General features: G+C 40.4%; 1 protein-coding gene across 2 annotated transcripts in view; it reads right to left on the reverse strand.

Moving 5' to 3' along the window:
- The window catches only part of IGSF3 (immunoglobulin superfamily member 3), a 109,522-nt gene that overhangs the window by 77,753 nt on the left and 10,592 nt on the right, over nt 1-21,177 (reverse strand). For both annotated transcript variants that reach the window (XM_081907860.1, XM_081907861.1), the window contains exon 3: nt 4,839-5,216. In XM_081907860.1, the coding sequence (XP_081763986.1) occupies nt 4,839-5,216 (378 nt within the window). The remainder of the gene's footprint in view (nt 1-4,838; nt 5,217-21,177) is intronic.

Raw genomic sequence — 21,177 nt, forward strand, 5'->3', positions numbered from 1 at the left:
ACAGTAATACATTGATTTTATCATTTATGACTGCTCTTTTAACGACATAGTTAATAGAGCAAGATGTGATGCGCACAACATATAGGTCAAAGTTCCTGATCTGTAAACACTGCAGCCGCAACAGACAGCTGTCACCTATATTCTATTGATAGTACATTATCATCATACCAGATTTCCAGTTTTTAAGCTAAGGAAAAGACATATCTTCTAGCAGGGATGGAACACTTCAAGAACACATAAGATCAGTTACAATCCAAAATGATACGGAAGGATCTCTGAATTACAGCATCATCTTTCCACCAATTTTCCATTGAGTGAAGCCACCTGTGTCCTGGCCGGCAACCCAAATAAAATAAAGAGCTACTCATGGCCACAGGCCCCATTAAAACATAGCTCAGGTCCAAATGGCAGCATGATGTTAATGAGAACCAGGAGATATAAAGCCAAGGAGCACAATGATTTATTCCTTCTGCTCAAAGTGGTTGCCAAGTAGAATCAGCCCATGGCAAATCTTCAAACAGGAGGAGGAGAATTTGCATTTAGCAATGCAAATTCTCCTCACTTTCTTTTTAGCCTTCCAAAGACCCCTGCTTACTGGGGTAGAGAAACAATTTTCCTGGCTAAAGCTGCTTTAAAAATTGCTAAAAAAGGGAGGGGAAATGGCATATTGTACTGCACTCCTCCAGCTGTTCTTCTTATGCACCAATCCAGGAAGGGGAAAGACCCCAACAACAGGCTTCAGCAAAAACTTCAGTTCACATTTCTAAAACAAATCCACTAGAATGCTTTTCCTGTGGTTCTTTAGTCAAATACCCCTCATAATGTACCTCAGGAGTGATCGGTCTGATAAGCAATGCCTCAGATGTGGTTGATGCTGAACATCTGTCATATCCAATAATCATCCACTGAAGATGAATAATAAGTTCCTGAAAGGTAGTTTGGGTTTCACAATCAACCATAAATCTCTTCTGGGTTTTGGCTCAATATTTGCAGAGACATCTCCAATAAAAATACTACCTATTTCTACAGTAAAAATAGCTGTCGGGCTGCGCTTGCCCCACAATAAAACCATAAAATTTGGTAATCATGTAAATCATCTTTGGTAATCCTTTCTTCCAAAAGCCTAACAAAATAGTTAGGGAAACTATAGTTTGGATAGTTACTTCAGAGAGTGATTATGTCCCCTCCAAAATGGTCTCTCAGCCTTCAAGTGGAGGTGTTCTTGTGATTGATTTAAACATTTTTTTTTCCTACTTGTGACTTTAAGATGCGTTCAGAGAAAATAGAAAATGGAGAGACTGGACAAATGTGAGAGAAAGAGACCTTCATCTGATCACAGACAACCCATTCTGGCAAAGCTCATCTGAGAGTTGACTGAAAGTAGATTGCCAGGTTTGTTGGACTGTGGTCATTAAAGACTTGTGCCTTCAGCCATTTCCTACCCATTTTAGGACTGTTTACTTGTTACAATCACTATATGGAAGCATTATAGAACAGTATTCTCCAGCCTGTCTTTCTCCAGGTGTTTTGGGATACAATTCCCATCAGCCCTTGCCAGTATGGAATTCTGAGAGATGTAGCTCAAAACATCTCAAGGAAACCAGGTTTGGGGAAAATGACATAGAGCAACATTCACCTGGAAGCTGCTTTATGATAACGTGATAACATGGAGAGTGCCTCACTTAGTCCATTTGTATGAGCACCATAATGGTGTAAAAGCTGGATGCTGTCTAAAGCTGTTTTTTCATGGCAAGCTCTTTGCTTTAGCATTTCTGTGGCTTCACTGGATCAGTCCCCATCTTTAAATAACAGCAAACAAAGACAAAATAATCATTTAATGTTTACCACAAACTACCAGGGCACTAAGTGGTATAATGAACCAGCAAGTGCATTTCTGTTTGGTTTTTTTTTTTTAATCCTTTTTACTCACCCTTCCCCCACACACTTCAGAGCACTCAGAAAAACTAAAACTCCCATCTCCCCCACAGTCCCTTGGGCAAGTCTGCTGCCAAATAAAAGCCGCTGAACCTAATGAGGGAATTAAAAATTCATAACTTGATGAAAGAAGAAAGTTTGGTTCCACTTCTGAGAAAATGAAAAACAGTAATTCACTCACAGTTCAGAAGTGTTTCTTGAGTGGGTATATCTAGCTAACCCACATATGATAGAGGAAAAGGATATTCCAAGGTTTTTCAGAAATAATTAGCAATGTGGTCAAAGTCTACGATTACCTGGTTCGGAATAAGAATTTGCCCAGTTCATAATGATGAAATGGATTACAAACTAAGCAACTATCTCCCCAAATGTTCTTTGCCAGCTCAGAATGTAAAATGTTTTTTTTTCTGAGCATGTGTGGTCAGGATTCAGTAGACCACACACCCTAAGACAGCTACTTTAAAGGGCCAAGCCTCAAAGTCCTTTAATGTTAAATCTCTTCCTTTCATTGTAACTCACAAGTTAATTACTGTGAACTATGGAACTTTACCAAGTAGGTTTTTCTATTAGGCAAGTATCTTCTTTGGGGGCAAGCCGCTTGATTTTTTTTTCTTGTAAGTGTTGCCCACCCTAGCCCCAATCATACCTAAAATTCCCACACATATCTCCTCCCCCCTTTTCGGATTGCTAGGCAACGTTCAACCCATGACTATAATACTAGAATGATTAAGTGATGCATGCAGCACCTTCTGTGAGCATTGCAACCACCCTAAGCTCAGACTGAACTCTGAAAACAGGTAAGCTTTTCCCTGACAAAATTCATAATTACCAGATCAAGCTAAGGGGGATTCTTCTATCATCTTCAAAGCAAACAGCATCATTCTCAATCACATGAAAATCCCATGAGAGGGGGTTTTCAAAATAAAACTGCTTAAATTTTCTCTCCTTGTCACTTTTCTTACCAAAACGGAAAACAGAAAAAAGGGGTCACGGTCTTTCCTCCTCCCTTAGACAAATCCTTACTAGGCTTGTAGCATTCACATGAGATTCATTCTCTTTTCCACATGGGCCATGTCACCAGCCCATATGGACAGCTGAGAACTGCCTCTCAGGAGGATCATCCATGTGGTAATTTTCAACAGATATGAAATGCAGAGGGAATCTCTAAAATGTGACTATGGAACTCCCTTTCTGCAAGTCATCCAAAGATCAAGGCTACAGGCTGTTCAGAGGCCATGGTGGTATTGAGTACTAGAGAAGAACACACTGTGCACCACCTACATCCTTGTAAAAATGTTAGCAAATTCATTCTTGTAACATATAATTTTCTGTTTGGTATTAGTTATCCAGCTTGAGCTTTGAGGCTAAACTAATTAATGCTGTACATTAAAATTAAGTTTTGTCCTGCATGGCTGGCTATACCCCCAAAAGCATTTCTGTACATTCAAATCACTAGTTTTCAAAGACTGCCAGAGATGCTAATAAATACAGGAGCTCAAAGGGTTTGGTGCCTCCAAGTGTGGGTCATATTGCTTTTGCTATTCTGCTGCTTTCTCTGTAACAGGCATGTCCAACTCCCAAGAGACTGTGATCTACTCCCAGTACAAAAAAAACCTGGCAGTGATCTACCCATTATCATTTGTGGGAGGAGGAGTGTGCGTGGGGTGGGTGGATTGCCCAGAGTTGTTGAGCTTTGTGGGGAGAGGATTACACAAAGGTTTTTTTTAGCTTTTCCCCTGTAACTTTTTGTACACGGTAAGGATCCCGCGATCTACCAGTAGATCACGATCTACTGGTTGGGCATCCCTGCTCTATAACAACTGGATGCATGCCTTCTCCTTCAATCACCTCCCAAGTGTACTTATCTACTGGTGCATCAATCCTTCACTTTATCTAGAACCATTATATTATTCAACACCTCTCTTCTACACTAATTTCAGGGGCTCTTCTTTTCCCCTGTCATGTACTTGCACTATTTCGCTCCCATTCACGAGTATTTAATTAAACCAATCTGGATTTATACTGAATTATTAAACACTTTGAGACACAGCTCTGCACAAAGAGTCACATTTGCACAGATGGGGGGGTGTAAACAGCTATTTTAATACTACTGTCTATATTATCTGTATTCTCTTTATTACTAAACATTTCTGGGGATTAGAAATTCACCATTAAAAGCCAGAGTGCTTTCTTGAGAACCCCATCTGTGCCTGCTTGAAAAAATTATAACTGATTGGTAGATATTACTGACATAAAAAGCTACTGCTGCTTTAGGAGTGAATTCTGGGGTTGGGGCAGTCAACAAAGCATTAATAGGAGGTAAAGGAAGGCACTCCTGAAGTTACCTGGACCCCCCAAGTTATTTAGGGCTTTAAATGTAATCATTATTCAAACAAACAAACAAACAAACAAACAAACACCTAGCACTTTGAATCTGGGCTAGAAGCAGACAGGTAGTTAGCAAAACTGTTGTGAAATTGGCAGTATATGATCAGAGCAAGCTGTCCCAGTTAAAAACCTTGCAATTGTATTTATTTTCTGAATTCACACTTCACTGTTCAATATAATTTCCCGGACATCTGTACTTACTGTTTAGCCAACAATATGCAAACAACTTACACTGTTATAGTGCAAACAGGGGAAAAGTTACAGGTGATACTTTCTAGCAGCCCATCATATTCTACGGTGACAGTGAACTGACCTTTGGAATTAAGTTTGGAATAATCTGTAGCTCCTGGTGTTGCTCTCCCTGGTCGCAATTGGTTCAGTTTAATTTCTCCTAAAATTTATTCACCTTAATTTATAGTCATTAGAATACTATTTGCCATCTTAATTTAAACAAGAGAAAACAAGGTAAGGTCTTCATGCAAGGTAACATCAACCTGAAAAATAAAACAACTTACCCATTAGCTTCATCTTGGCACTGTAGCTCCCAAAGTATCTGTCATCAGTGGTGGGTGTGTGACATTCATACTCGCCAGCATCCCTGTCTTGGAGCTCCTTGATATGCAACAGAACAGAATCCCCTTGGACCCTCTCTACATAGATTTCTCCGCTCCGGACACGTTGGGTGTAGATCGCGTAAGGGAAGGATGGGTCCATGGTGCTAACAATTTGTACCTCCCTTTCTGGGGCAGATGGGAGATATATGGACCACTGGAAATTCTGTTCTGATGGTCCTTGGTAGCCACTGACTTTGCACCAGATAGTGATGTGGGAATTTTCAGTGCGGTATAGAGGTCCGTCTTGAACAGTGACTTGACGTTGTGCAAATGCCAATCCTGAGGGGAAGAAAACGACAAAAGAGTTCAGATACACCTAGCTTATTAAATAAAGTAAACACATATACTACTTTTTAATTAACTGTTCCAAAGTAGTGTCTTTCGTTACACAACTCACTCAGGTTTTCCAAAAAAGGCCATTATTAGAAAGCAGGTGAAATAGGTCCATTTAAGAAGAAAAAGAGGGGAAGTTGTTTGTAGAACAATGTAAATTTATTGTTCTAGCCAAAGACAAAGGCCATGGCAGCAATGGTACCAAATAAAATAATACAGATCATGTATCCATAACAGGAGCCAACATCCATGATGCAAGAGAAAAGCTGTTTGTTTCTCAAGGTCATGAGGGGATCTGTGATCAAGCTACAAACATTTACACTTCTATTGAAACATTTTTACTTCTATTTCCACTTAAGTCAATAAATAAACCTGCTTCCTAGCAAAGGAGGCTCTTTGCAGAAATGAACATCAAAATTGATTGATTTTTTTTTTGATACTGAAGTTCATGGGCAAATCCTCAAAAGGTAGCTTCCAACACATAAAAATACAATCAATACTCAAATTTAACCATAATCTTCTTTTGCTCCATAGAGCAAATTGCATGAATGTTTGTGTGGAATTTTTTTTTCTTCAGAAAAAAAGAACCGATTTAAAAGAATACCCACCAAGTGAGTAACAAGGTCCTTGTAGTTTTCTACATGCACAACTGCTGACTAACCATATATGTGACCTCGGGGCCTGTCCATATCCTGGCTTAATGTGGATTGTGAAGCCCTTGTGCCCAGGGGCGGCCTGTCTCATTTTGCCTCAACCTGCAGCTCCCACCTCCTCTGCTCCCCCACCCTCAATGCTGAAGCTGGGATCACATGGTTTCAGTATTGGCTTCCAGGTTCCAGCAAGATGTCACTGGAACCCATAACCGCTTCTCCTCAGTTCTCTGGTGATAGGGTGGGGTGTGAGGCAACTGCGGTTGAGTTGAAGAACTTATCCAACACCACCAAAGGCACCTCCCACCCACCCTGCTGCTGGAAAAATGGTGGCACCAACCAGAGCTCATCTGTGGTGGTGACGCCCATGGCAACTCCCTCAGTATGCTTCATGGGTGGGCAGGCCCTGCCCTTTCTTTAATTCTCCCTCATCTATGCAGGATTCTTCTACAACAGGCTTCCTCAAACTCAGCCCTCCAGATGTTTTTGGCCTACAAATCCCATGATCCCCAGCTAGTAGGACCAGTGGTTAGGAATGATGGGAACTGTAGTCTCAAAACACCTGGAGGGTTGAGTTTGAGGAAGCCTGCTCTACAACTACTGCTGTCCCACACTTTCTACTCCCTAAATCTGTAGATTCCCTGTGCAATCAATGTAGGTCTCCTATTAGGATTTTCAAAGAACAGGGATTTTATTTTTTCCTTTATCCTTATTCACCTACATACATCAATAAATGAAAGTTTCAACATGCCCTCTTAACTCTTCTTACAAGGTACTATTCAAAAGTTCCTCGGGGGACTGACTGTGAGTAACTTTTGTCACCAATATAATTTTCTTCTTAGTGCAATCCAGCATCTCTCTCTCCCAATTCTTAAATCTCTTGGGAAACATTCAATTAGAACTGGAGAATCAGATGCGTAATCCAAATGCCTTACTAGAATACATTATAAACATTATAAAACCACTAAGACAGAATTCTATGTATGGATGTAGTTAAATGCTCCCAAATTATATAGCGACTGAGAAAAGAGCCAAGTTACAGTAATATATATGCAACAGCAGTAGAATGGTCAAATTGTAGAGTGTTTGGAATGGAAACTACTGGACTAACAGCATTCTAATTTTTAGTCAACAGCCTTTAATTGAGTAATTTTAATATTTAAAATAAATCAATGAAATCTATTAGCCTACAAAACATCTACTACCTTGCTAAAATAAAGGTAAAGGGACCCCTGACCATTAGGTCCAGTCGTGACCGACTCTGGGGTTGCGGCACTCATCTCGCTTTATTGGCCGAGGGAGCCGGCGTACAACTTCCGGGTCATGTGGCCAGCATGACTATGTCACTTCTGGCGAACAAGAGCAGCGCACGGAAAAGCCGTTTACCTTCCCACCGGAGCGGTACCTATTAATCTACTTGCACTCTGACGTGCTTTTGAACTGCTAGGTTGGCAGGAGCAGGGACCAAGCAACGGGAGCTCACCCCACCGCGGGGATTTGAACCGCCAACCTTCTGATCAGCAAATCCTAGGCTCTGTGGTTTAACCCACAGCACCGCCCGCATCCCTTACTACCTTGCTAGTGGGTGGCTAATGAAGGCTAATGAAGACGTGCGTTCCACTTCCAGCAGAGGGATTCCCTCCTATGACAACCCACTCTTCTGCGCTGAACACAGAAGGGCTAAGTAGTGCTCTGCACAATCCTATGCAGATTTATATATGGAATACTACCTGTCAAACTTATACAAGAACACACTGAACAGCTTTTAGAGTTTTAATCAGCCTAGTGAAGCTATATGCCTCTGAACAATAACATATGATCTCCAAGAATAAAGAGGCAACTTGAACTTCAGATTATGGAACTCCCCATGGGAGGTGCAAATGACCCCAAGTGCTCCAAATTTTAAGCAGGGCTTAATACACAATGTTTATCATTTTTCTAAAAATACACACACCATGGGCTGTTATTTTGAAAATCTATTCTTGAATGGACAGCATTTCTGTTTGCTGTTTGATTTAAAATCGCTTGTGTTTTGAAATACTAGTTGTACTACTGCTTTTAAAGTACAGTATTCGTTTTTGGGTGTTATTGAGTTTTGTGGGATATAAGTCACCTTAGGTGGACTATGCCCCAAAAGGTGGTCCATAAACTATGAACAAATAAACTCTAGGCCCATTTAATACATGGTGTACCCTGGTTGATGTTGCTAAGCAATATCAAATAAAGATGCTTAAAACTGCATTTTAAAAAAACCTGACTTCTTAACGTTATCTTTATTTTAACCATTTTAACCAAATAAGTTTCTATATATTTACAATTTCCATATTTAACATACAATTGCCAGTAAAATGTTTTTGCACCAAACTTCTACCATAGAAGTGATATTATATGGAGGATCACATTCTGTGGTGACAAGTGAAAGACACCAGGATTTTAGCCAGCTAGTCATGCCTCTTCTGGGATAATGCATTCCATTAAACGTCCCCCCACCCTCAAAACTTAATGTGCAGTCTGCACCCACTGAGCATGCTGAATCCACATTGGGCTGTATGGCTATGGTTTATGTGTGTGAAAGGTGCAGTTTGGGCTAGAACCACATCGAGAACGAGTTTGAACTCACACATGCCTCAGTTCAAAGAACATTCCCCAAGGCCATGGGGGCATAAACAAGAGGCAAGCATGTCAGTTTCATTTCTAACATATCTGTTAAGCAGCAATTAATTTCTCTAGGATGCTTGCAAAACTGTGACAGAGAGAAGAGTTGTGATGAAGATTACTTATGAATGTTCAGCTAATCCAGTAGATGAACATCCAGTCCACATTATCTTAAACACACACACACACAAAAAAACCCTATGAGGCTGGACTTGAAAGAGCATTCATGTGCATGGAAAATAGACACAGAAAGCAACATGTTAAGTAATAAATATAGGACAGGGATGGACACTGACAGTGGAAGAGGTTTCAAAAGGTGGCTGCATATCCATGCCAAAAGGTTAAATTTCCATGTCCTAAACATTTGTGTACACAGTTGGAGAGCACCGGATATGTTGCGGTAACTTTATTACGTTAAAAGAAACAAACTCAATTAGCTGTACTGCTGGATAAGTGTTCGATGGTTATTGTATTTATATTTGATTAAAAAAACCAATAAAATTTTGTGGTTTTTTTTAAAGTTGTATCTACCACCCATTTTATTACACTAAGCCTGCAACGTACGTGGGGGTTACGTTCTGCAGATCCCACCTAAAGCAAAAATTGTGTATAGTCAAAACACGTTGGGTTCAATGGTGAGTGGGATTGCCAAGGTTCTTTGCCCCAGACTCACTCCCACCCCCCTTCTTCCCTCTTTTACATTTTAAAATTATTTTTTGCCAAGCATGTAAAGCTGGATGTGCACAAGTTTAATGCGCTTAAGTTGCGGCCTTACTGTACATCTTTTCTCTCTCCCCCCCCCAATAGTTCCTGCCTTTGCTCAACATGCCAATGGATGCTTAAAGGCAACAAATTATGGATACATTCATTTGTTCAATTTGTATGCCACTCTTCCCCCAGAGCACTCAAGCATAGTGGGTTTAACCAGTTTGAAAATTGCTTAAACAAAAGGCTCAAACACAACAAAAGCAGAACAAAACCCCCCACCAATCTTTGCTGTTTGGCTCAACAGTTAAGTATTGTGTTTTGGGACATGAGATTATCAGCAAGCTGCAACACTGGCAGAAAAGGAAAGAATAAGACAGCTGCTATCTGCTTCATTGTATAGCAATTGTATATTGCCTGAAGTTTCCACCACACTAGCAGTAAAGCCAGAAACTTATGCTACAGCAGAGACCCTGGGATTTGGATCTCATAAAGATCTCTCCTCAGCTACTGAATCACTTGCAACACAGAACCGAGGTGAAGCCAATCAGCATTGCTCTCCCTCTTTGAGGTTTTAACAAAGAAATAAGCCATTTGCAATAACTGTAGTGTAATCATGCAAAATATGTTTAAAAAAACAATTATGGAATGTAATATTTTTTTTTTAACAATACATCTGAGCTACTGAAAGAAAGAGGGGTAGTTTGCCATTTGAGGATTATTAGCTAAATTGTCTTCTCCTGCTGGACTATAGGCTCCAGATATTAAGTTTTCCCACCAGAAGCCTTGGAACAGGTCCAGGAGAGAGTGTTCTTACCAACTCTAAAATAAATTGTGAAAAATGGCTCAGCAGATCCATCAGACCATGCAGTTGAACAGATGGAGTGCAATTCAAACTATTATGCTGGGTAGAACACATTGCCGCTCCAAATTATATTTCCCCTCATTATAAAAGAATGTGGTTTTAAGAAGAAGACAAGGAAAAAAAGTTAATAAATTTTTAGCTAATGGGTACTGGAAAGGGAGTCTAAGAGGCTACTTTGAAGCCTATTATGCTAGATTGACTAATACTCCAAGTCCCCATTTACAAGAAATAAAGCCAATTTAATGCACACTGAATTAGGATCTTTGCACTCAGGATTAATAGTGCCTTTTAACAGGTCACTACAGACAGAGTTAGACATGTGTATCTAGCAACAGGGAAACATACAAATAGTACATTTCACAAGCAGAAAATAAACCCCATGGAACAAAATATATCATTAGAGACAGCGTTTCAATACATTTTCCAAATTAAATCACTTCTCAGTCTTACTGTATAGAGGTTTGGATGTTTGTGCCCATGCACATTCCTTTGAATAAGGGCTCTTTTTGGCAGATAATTTTAAATCTCCAATGAAAAGAGGAGGGAAGAGCTCAAGGAGAGAGCGAGTTTGAATAGCCTGGGTTACAATTAAGGGTGACATCTGGCTAATATGCCAGTGACACAGCTGGCATCCCACTGCAAACCCTTGAACAATATACCAACAATACAATAACTGCTATAAAAAATAGGAGGCTGCCAAGCCGTATTCTAATGGGTACAGAGAACAAAATGCGATTGGGGGGGGGGGAATTGTGGTCTTTTTCTCCCCCCCCCCTTTAAAGCAAACCAGAGAACTGGTAAACTATTTTATAGCAATATTTAATTTCATCATATTGAGGTGGTGTTATTATTATTATTATTACATCTGTGTCGATTTACGCTTTAAACCACTTGTTTTGAAGTGTTGTCTGTGAAGGTATCCCATTAACATGTAAGAACACAACCGTGACAGGGCCATACCCAACCCATGCAAATGCACACCAGCATCAACTGCTGTCTGCCACGAGAATGCTGCATACATATGTCCTGGATGAGATCATTTTAAACCTTACACAACTGTGTGAAAAGCCTATACAGAAATTGCTTCTACACTTTCCTAAGTGATCTCTGTCACATTTAAGTTTCTGATGGGCAGGTGAAAGGGGCAAGAGAAGAAAGAACAATGCAGGACAGCCACAGCCTTGCTCCAAGAAACTCAGAGCAACATACATGAGGGTTATTCCATATACGATTCTCACAGCAGCCACAGCAGAACTACTATGAACTGATAAAGTGTGACACATCTGCTATAGGGATAAACAGGCATCTGACCCCCTGGGTCTTCCTAGTCAAAGTCCAACCATCTAACAGATATACTACTTTAAGATCTATCACAAGATAATGTAGTGACCAATTTGAACCTCCCCCTGACCCCAGCCTAGGGGTCTACAGGTATCAGATAGCTTTGCAAGCAGAGCAAAAAACTGTGGTTCCAAGGAAGCCCTCCCTGTCAACCTTTTGTGCAAAAAAGGCAAGTGGGTAGCATGCTTGGCAGCTACTTGAAGCACTGAAACCAAGCAGAAGTCCATCCTCCCAGCTGAATTTCCCTGCCTTGGTTTGACCCACCTGGCAAACAACCGCCAGGGAGGGAATGCAGATCTCTGTTCAGCAGCTGGGACCATCTTTCTTGCCAGCTTCGGGAGGAAAGCTTGGCTTCTTGGGCTCACCAGAGGCCAGTGAGAACGCCTGCCATGCTGAGTGAAAACAAAGCCTGACCAATCAATTTGCCATAAATCAGGCCCATAATACTGAAACACCTAAGAGAGGAGAGGCCATAAAGGGAGCACAGCAGAGTGGTTTTGTAGCCTTTACTTGAGAACAGCACTGTACAGAGTGGTTTATCATATTCAAGGTATATATTTAATCAAAAAGTACATACATCTTTCACCTAGGCCATGAAAACAAGGAGGAGCTTCAGTGTATATTCCACTACAGTGGCAATTTGGGTTAAGAACTTAATTCGTTCTAGAGGTCCGTTCTTAACCTGAAACTGTTCTTAACCTGAGGTACCACTTTAGCTAATGGGGCCTCCCGCTGCCACCACGCCGCTGCCACGCAATTTCTGTTCTCATCCTGGAGCAAAGTTCTTAACCTGAGGTACTATTTCTGGGTTAGCAGAGTCTGTAACCTGAAGCATCTGTAACCTGAAGCATCTGTAACCCGAGGTATCACTGTACTGCATTAGAGACACTTATTCCTCCCCCCTGCAACTAGAGACCAATACTTTATTTTAAAACAAATCAAAAGTCATGACACATTTCCATTTCTCTACATTTCTGAGAGAGATCACAACAGGTCTTTAACCTTAGTCTCAAGAGGTAACAGGTATGGATTCAGTCTGGATGCCAATGACTTCTCAGGGGTCAGCAAACCTTTTCAGCAGGGGGCCAGTCCACTTTCCCTCAGACCTTGTCGGGGGCCAGACTATTTTTTTTGGGGGGGGGGAGGAATGAATTCCTATGCCCCACAAATAACCCAGAGATGCATGTTAAATAAAAGCACACATTCTACTCATGTAAAAACACGCTGATTCCCGGACTGTCCGTGGGCTGGATTTAGAAGGCAATTGGGCCAGATCCGGCCCCCGGGCCTTAGTTTGCCTACCCGTGTTCTAGATAGACTTGAAGAAGGCTCTGAATAAAACAAGTTTCCATGTAAAGTTTTTTGGTCTGAGCAAGAACATATTTAACTGTGCTGTTGCTTCTTGCCACACCCTTGACTTGCCTCCTAGCCTTTGGACCTCAACATGGCTGGGGCCATATCTGACAGGCACCGAAATGTCACAGAATGATAGAATTGTAAGGGGACCAAAGAGTCATTTAGTCCAACCCCCAGCAATGCATCCCTGGCAGAGGGATATTCAACCTGTTAAAAAAATTTCAATGAAGGAGAGTCCACCACCTTCTGAGGTAGTTTATTCCACTGTTGAACACAAGAGTACTTCCTAATGCTTAGTTGGAATCTTATTTCTTGTACTCTGAATCCATTGGTTCAGTTCCTGAAGCAGCAGAAAACAAGCTTGTTCCATGTGACAGCTCTTTAGATATTTGGAAATGGCCATCATATCACTTTTCAGCTTTATCTAAACATACTAAACATACCCAACTCCCTCAACCGTTACTCATACAACTTGATTTCCAGACACTTTATAATTAACCCACAGAAGAGCTACACCATTTACAGAAACTTTAAGGCCCAGAAGTACAGTGGTACCCCTGGTTACGTACTTAATTCGTTCCGGAGGTCCGTTCTTAACCTGAAACTGTTCTAACCTGAAGCACCACTTTAGCTAATGGAGCCTCCTGCTGCCACTGTGCTGCTGCTGCACGATTTCTGTTCTCATCCTGAAGCAAAGTTCTTAACCTGAAGCACTATTTCTGGGTTAGCGGAGTCTGTAACCTGAAGCATCTGTAACCTGAAGCGTATGTAACCCAAGGTACCACTGTACTGAAGAAACTATCCTGCAAGCAGATGCTTTCTCAGGAAGCAGAAGTATCTGTAGATGCTGCAGAGAGAGAAAAAGCAGCACAATGATTTTGGAAGAGAGCAAGGCTCTGCCTTCCGCAGCAAAAGGCAGAGGTGGAGCTCTGCCCATCAAAGGTGTAAAAACCACAGGAGCAGCCTGCCACTGGATGCAAGTAACTTACAGGCAAGGAAACGTATCAGCCAGATAATGAGAAGAGAGGAAAGCTCAATGGCCTTTTAAATAACCATTCAGAATCAGGTTAGCCAGATTCAAAAATACACACTCAGTGTTTCTCACTATAGCCAACCAAAGAAAACTAACCACACCCTAAGCCACACGCAACCTCTCTCACCACCAAGTAAATACAACAAGTGAATAGTAAGACAACCCACACAAGTAACGGTCACAACAACCTCTCTTACACACTAAGTAGAATAGAATAAAATAGAATAATAGAAGCCTAACCACCCCACCCTACCCCACTTGCCCCTCCCCTTTTTACCTTTCCCTTTTTTTCTTCTTCTTCCTAATTGTTTAAACCAATTCTTAAACTAAGAACTTATACAATGACCACTAATAATGAAACATATGTTGTAGATATTTTTCCACATTTATTATGCTATTTTTGTGATATACCGTATTTTTCGCTCTATAAGACGTACCAGACCATAAGACGCACCTAGTTTTTGGAGGAGGAAAACAAGAAAAAAAATTATTCTGAATCCCAGAAGCCAGAACAGCAAGAGGGATCTGGCTTCTGGGATAGCCTCTTGCTGTCCTGGCTTATGGGATAGCCGCGCACAGCCTCTCCCAGGCAGCGGGATGAAGCCTCCCCCAAGAGCCGCGCTCCCTTTAAAGAGCACGCAGAGCATGTGTGCGGCTCTTGGGGGCCTTTCTCCCAGGAGGGGAAAAGCCCCCAAGAGCCGCACACACGCTCCATGCGGCTCTTTAAAGGGAGCGCTGAGCGGAGCCTCCCACCTGCATTCGCTCCATAAGACGCACAAACATTTCCCCTTACTTTTTAGGAGGGGAATAAAGTGCTTCTTATAGAGCGAAAAATACAGTACAAATGACATGAGAAAATTCGGTATACTTGTTTGTATAACATTATTCTTGTTTATAAAATTCAATTTTTAAAAACCCCCAAAAACCTAACCATTCTGAATCCTGGCACAGAACTAGGATGGGGGAGAGATCCAGAACTGCACACACCTCATTTGCAGTGTTAGAAACTCAGATATATAATTTCATTGCCAAATGGGGCCTTAAACCACAATGGCATGAACATCCTAAATTGGGCCAACTAGCAGCCAATGCAGTTGCTTTAGAACAGGGGTTTATACGATTTCTAAAGACAAACCCAGCCAGCAATCTGCCTGCTGCATTTTGCATGTTGAAAAGCCTTCAAATTAATGTATGCAGGTCAAGGAGTATTGTGAGCCACTTTTCCTACCTGCAATGAAAGGAGATCTGGGAGAGGCTGCTTCAAAAAGCAATGATAATACGTCTTGCTGTATAGTTAGAATTTTCTATTGTTTTCTAAGATGCCCTCATGGTATTAAAACCATCTCACACTATCACTGCTTGTTCCACATTTGATTCACTGCACCAGGCAGACTGTATATCCTTGACAGTAGGTCTCCCAAATAAAATCCTTCACAGGAACATCAGAATAACATTGCTTTTGTATTTTCAAAACACAATCGCTGTTTGCCCAAGCCGCCCATTGTACACAGCAGCTTAAGGTTCGACACTAAATCTAGGGCTAGAGCTACAATCACAGAAGCTTTACTATAAACTGATTTTGCAATGAACGGCCAAGCCTCAGCTACTAAAACGATTTGCATAAACTTTGTTAGTTTGCATAGCTGCCATAGAATGTGGCAGGCCATATCTTTGTGCCAACTGAGCTCCCTGTCTTACTTTCAAGTTATCCTCCTCTTCCTCCACCCCCCAAAACAGGACAGTATCAGGGATGGTTTGCATGTTATCAGAAGGGAAAAGAGACACACTGCTATAATCTGTCAAGGAGGATATTAGAAATACAGAAATGGCTCTGGGTACTTAACCCACAAGTGTTTCATTCTCAGAAACAAGCTACAGTCAGTTTAACACAAAAAGGAGGAAACCAACCAGATTCCACATAGACACAAAATTTAAAAGTAGCTAGCACAACACACACACCCCTTGCAGTTTTGAAAAAGCCAGGTCCTAGCATTTAATCCTGCTCAGATTATTAAGGATTTAATTACTGCTATTTGCAATGCATACAGCAGCATCAGTGTGCATGATGTATAACAGAGTACAAGATGAAAGGCTCCTACCACAAGGAGCTTACAAACCTAAAATGTGAACTGCAATTCCTCCAGCTCCCTCTACATTTTTATAACAAGTTCCATTTGCTAGATCTGTCCATCGCTGCAACTGCTGAAATAACACCCATTATTAAGTGCTTACCTTGCTTTCTTTTTATTATTATTTTTATCAGACATGACTATATTTTGTAAACAAGTCCACAAAAGTTACTAGCCTCCTGGGGAATGGTGGAGGAAGGATGGAGAGTTCTGTTGCTCTTGCAGCAGCCAATCACTTGCCTGTATGCAATTCCTTATCAGCTATGACCTATACCAGGCGAGTGCTGAAGTACAAGGTTGAGTTTTCTATGTGTAGCACCATTGGGTACTACTACAAACTATCCTTCAATTAAGAGGTCTCAATCCATTTTTATTATTATTATCTCATGCTCTGGACAAGTTCAGTTCCTTTTCCAATCGTGTTTGCCTGTAGTTAGGGGAAGGGATGTAGCTCCATGACAAGAGCATCTGTTTTGCATTCAGAAAGTCTCAGGATCAATTCCTGGCATTTCCAGGAAGGACTGGGAGAGACTCCTGTCTGAAATCAGAGAGCCACTGTTAGTCAACAGAGACAATACTGAGCAACGTGGACCAATGATCTGACTCTGTATAAGGCAGCTTCCTACAATCCCAATTGATTTTCACAAATGGCTATTTTTTAATTCTAACTGGGGGGGGCAGACACTCTCCTTTGCCTTTAGACAAGTAAAGTCATCTCTATATCAAGCTGAAAAGGATGGTATATATAGTGCTTGTTTGTGAGGCCTATCCTATGGATCTACAGAAAATAAAAAATTGCAGATATAATAGAGGACCAGAGAGATGGTCAAAACATGGCCTCAGCCTCCAACAACCATTATTTTATAGCTCAAAAAAAAACAAACAATTTCTGAACTGCTCCTGTCAACATAAAGCAGAATTCTGCCATAACTTAATTAGGCTGGTTCCAATCCTCTGCAATATTTCAGACATACCCCTCAAGGTTAGGCTTACTGAATTAAAAGAAAAGAAAAACACTGATTGAGTATACGCTTGACAGCAATGATATATGTTTTTAATTGATAAGGAGAGCACACACACAAAACAAAGGCAGAAACTATCCACAACAACAGGATGACTGCTCCAGTCTAAATTCCCTAGTTATATCAAGAACACAGAAGCTTTGATCATCCTCTACTCCTTTACATATTTGGTCCCTTCTGATTAGAAACTGGAGGCAAGGATTACATAGCTAACAAGAAGAGAGGATTTTTATTTATCTGATTTCAGTGTATCCAATATAGCAGACTCAAGTGGGATTTATTAATGAATAAAAACACTTGAATGATTCAAGAGAGAAAGGTACTTCCTAGTTGCAAACATCCATAGAGATGTTAGACTGAACACTGGGCTACCAATGCATGTTAAAACACAGCTACTAAACAAGGAGACTGAAATCCAAACTGGATTCTTTGAAATCCAAACTGTATTTTAAAGCAATAAAGAAATATTTATTATTATTATTATTTTTCTCTCCCCTACTCTTACATTGAAGAGCCTAGCTGAAAGATTTATCTATGAAATGTGGGCTGTGGTCTCTACCACAATAACTTCCAGGATTAACGACAACTGCCCATCTTCCATAACTTTAGAGGACTCCTTTGGAGAAGGTGATTTTAAGCACACAGAGACCATACAATAAACAAAACTGGCTACATGCCAGCACAACACACATGCACATGCCTGAGGTATGTTTCCTTAATATTTAAGCTTGCAGAATGTATTTCACACTGTATAACATCATTCATCTATCCAGCTATTTGGATGTATAAGAAATTTAGTCTTCAGCAACCAAAAGCAATGCTGTGGAAATCCCTCCAAGTGGATTTCCAAAGCTCAAATCTATTACATCAGTATCATCCCTATGCTTTTAGCAGCATCTCTGTGGAATTTCTAAAGTAGCTATTATGCCTTACAAGCTTGTTGCGTGGTAACTTATGAGCATCACCACCAACCTTGCTAACCTCAAGGGCCATGGAGGAGAAAGCCAAATTTAGCATCACTGTCAGATTATTCCAGATCCATTTGTATGACAGTTTGAGGAAGTGTTAATAGGAAGGCCTAAAATGCAAGAGGAAGTAGTATTTTATGAAAGTCATATACTGAACCACAGTCTCAACCAGGTACTGAAATTAATACTTGACAGGGGAGCAAATCCCCACTAGGTGCTTGACAGCTCCTTCCCTGCACCCTAATAACTCAAATCTTTAAACCTGGTAACCTGGTTGTTTACCAGAAAAATTAAATCTGTATTGCATTTCCCCTATTATTTAAAAACAATATTTTCAATGTGCTGCTTTTAATTTTTAAACCCTCCCCCCCAAAAAAAATTTAAAAAATTAAAATACAATAAAGACCTTTTCTTTTTGCTTAGTCAGCAACAGTTTATAGGCTGCAAGATAGTTCAGTTGGTAGAGCGTGAGACTCTCAAACTAAGGTTCTGGTACTCTCAAAATAGAAACATAGTCAATTGCATCATTTTTAAAAGATTTTTTTACTACTTTTTAAATTTGCATAATGCTTTTAACCTGGTTTCAGTAACCCAAACAGTCATACAAGATATGTAGTGTAGCATGGCTCTTCTTTGTCTGTTCATAATCATGTAGCTTGCCCAGCGCATTCTCCGTGGAGCATCTTGTAATGGTGCAAGTTACCAAGGTTCTGTGCATAAGAGCCATGCTGGGAAATGATGAAATCTCTGCTGTCAGCTAGAAAGGCTTTATGAAACCATTAGTTATATTGTCTATGTCATGTTGATAGGTTGTAAACCAACTTGAGTACAGTGATGTGGAAGAGAAGTATACAAATTAAAACTGAAATTAGAATCCATAATTTTTTCTGAGTTTTTTGATCATTTTTGAGTCACTGCATCTTTATCTTGAATTTCATGCTTTCCCATTATATATTATGAATGTACTTCTCCATTTGTAAATACAAATGTTCCAATATGTTGGGCTGCAATGCCACTTTACAGGAATCCAAAGCCTAATTCTCACACACCTTGTATGTGTTACACCTGCATTGAATGAACACAGTTTTTGCTCACTGCAGATAATTCTTTGGTGGGTGAACACATCAATTTATTTCATCATGTCACAAGCATCTCTTTCACTACGCCACATTATGTAAAAATGATCTTGTGGTGGTAGCAAAAGGTAATCTAGCACTGTGGTGTAAATCTCAGAAATTGTTGGTTCATCAACATTAATCTTGTTGTAAAATTTATTACAACACGCAGACTCATCTTTTTCTCTGCAATCAGTGGCATTCTGTGTAGGCATGTCCAAAACCCTCTCTCATTTTGAATACAAATCCAACTTTTATCACTTCTGCTGTAGTTCTCTTTGTAACTTCTCTTAGGATTATCTGAACAGCACCCACCTGCATGACCACCTCTTGAAAAGCTGGGATAACAAGAGTAGATACCTGAAATATTTTCAGGCACATTAACACTCAAGGTGCATTCAAAACTTGCCAACCTTTTTTCAGTGCTTCTGCAGCACGAGTTTTAGGAAATTGGTGTATAGAATTTGCAGCCACAAAGGTGGTAAAGGAGATTAAACAAATTAATTCATGGAGGAAAACTATAAATGGATATGAGCCATGATGTGCAACCTCCAATTTTCAGAGCAATATGTCAGAACTAGCCCAGATAATGTGAGCAAAAATAGGGGGTTACTGCTTTCGTGGTCCATTTTTGTGCATTCCAGAGAAATGTTGGTGGCAACTGCAGGAAAAAAGGATGTTAGACCAGAGAGAACTTTGGTATGATTCAGAAGAGTTCTTCTTATGTTCTTCTTAATATTGTTTGTCCCTAATGTTGTCACTGCTGGGAATTCATAAACATGGTAAAGGCAAGAACATCTGCAACAACACGCTTCAGTGTGTTCACCTTTGTTCCAAGATTCTTTTGAGAATTGAAGTAAAGACAGTATGGAAGTAATGCCAGTTCATCAGTTCATACATTTCTTCATGAAAACATGTTTCACAGCGCTACAATATTCAGTTTTTCACAGCTTTTTCAACAATCAAAGCCAGTATTTGTTAGCAGTCCCAAGAGCAAGAGCACCTCCCCATCAAACTGCCAACATTTACACATAAAGGTCAATATTTGAAAAAGGAACCTGCATGTGCTGGCTCTTCCACTCCATCAACTGGTAGGAAGCTGACTGGTATACAGCCGCCATTTTGCCTCTATGAAGAATATTGGATAAAAATTCCCAGAGATACAGCAGCAGCCAGAAGTTCAGTAAATAAATCTTCCTTCCCTCTACTTCTCTGCCCCATTTGAGCACTACTGCTCTCTGTGCATCCCTGATGTTTGTCACTCTGAATATCCTTGACTGTGATCAAATGTACTTCTTAAATATCTCCACACTGTACTTTGGGCAAACTTAAATTAACTCACAAGCCATCACTGTTGGCTTGACTGGAGATCCATCGGCCTTCATTTCTCAGTTCAACATTGTCCCATCTTAAGTGATGACGCAGGTTAACTGTTATTAGTTTTGTGCCACTAGTTTTTATAATTTTGCTTTTGTAGACCTATTCTGACATGAATCAAAAGGACTGTGCCTCTATTTTTTTGGCAAAAAAATAAAAATACATTTTCCTACTACTACAGTTTCAACAGTGAGCTAGGAGCTGTACTAAAAGTAGGACCTATTTACATGGTTGGTTATCCTGGGCTCACTTTCCCCTTTGATGACATCGATTCAAATTCATACCAGTAGAAGATATATCCCTCCATCAATCTACATCTTTGTCAACAACCTGAGTTAATTATAGTTACTGATGTGCACATACAACAGTTCCCAAGCCACAGCTGATCTGGGCATTTGATATATTGCAGTTTGGGTTTCAGATTGTGAATATGTGGCCCTTTTTTCAAAACATGATAATATAGGTTTACCCTCAGAGATTTTCAGAGGATGACATCAGTTGTGTGTATATTAAGTATAGGACAACCTGCCTTAATGCAAGCCATAGGAACTAGATAGTCCATGTGTACGTTTCCCAGCTTTATAGTTCTATGCAATATCTATGCTAACACATTTTGTGCTTTTTCCTCATAAAAATATTGGGAATGTATTTGCAGTATCTGATGCAGGGCTGTGTAGGATATACACAAGAT

The sequence above is a fragment of the Podarcis melisellensis genome (genome assembly GCF_964234715.1).
Source record: "Podarcis melisellensis genome assembly, chromosome: 4".
Lineage (NCBI taxonomy): Eukaryota > Metazoa > Chordata > Lepidosauria > Squamata > Lacertidae > Podarcis > Podarcis melisellensis.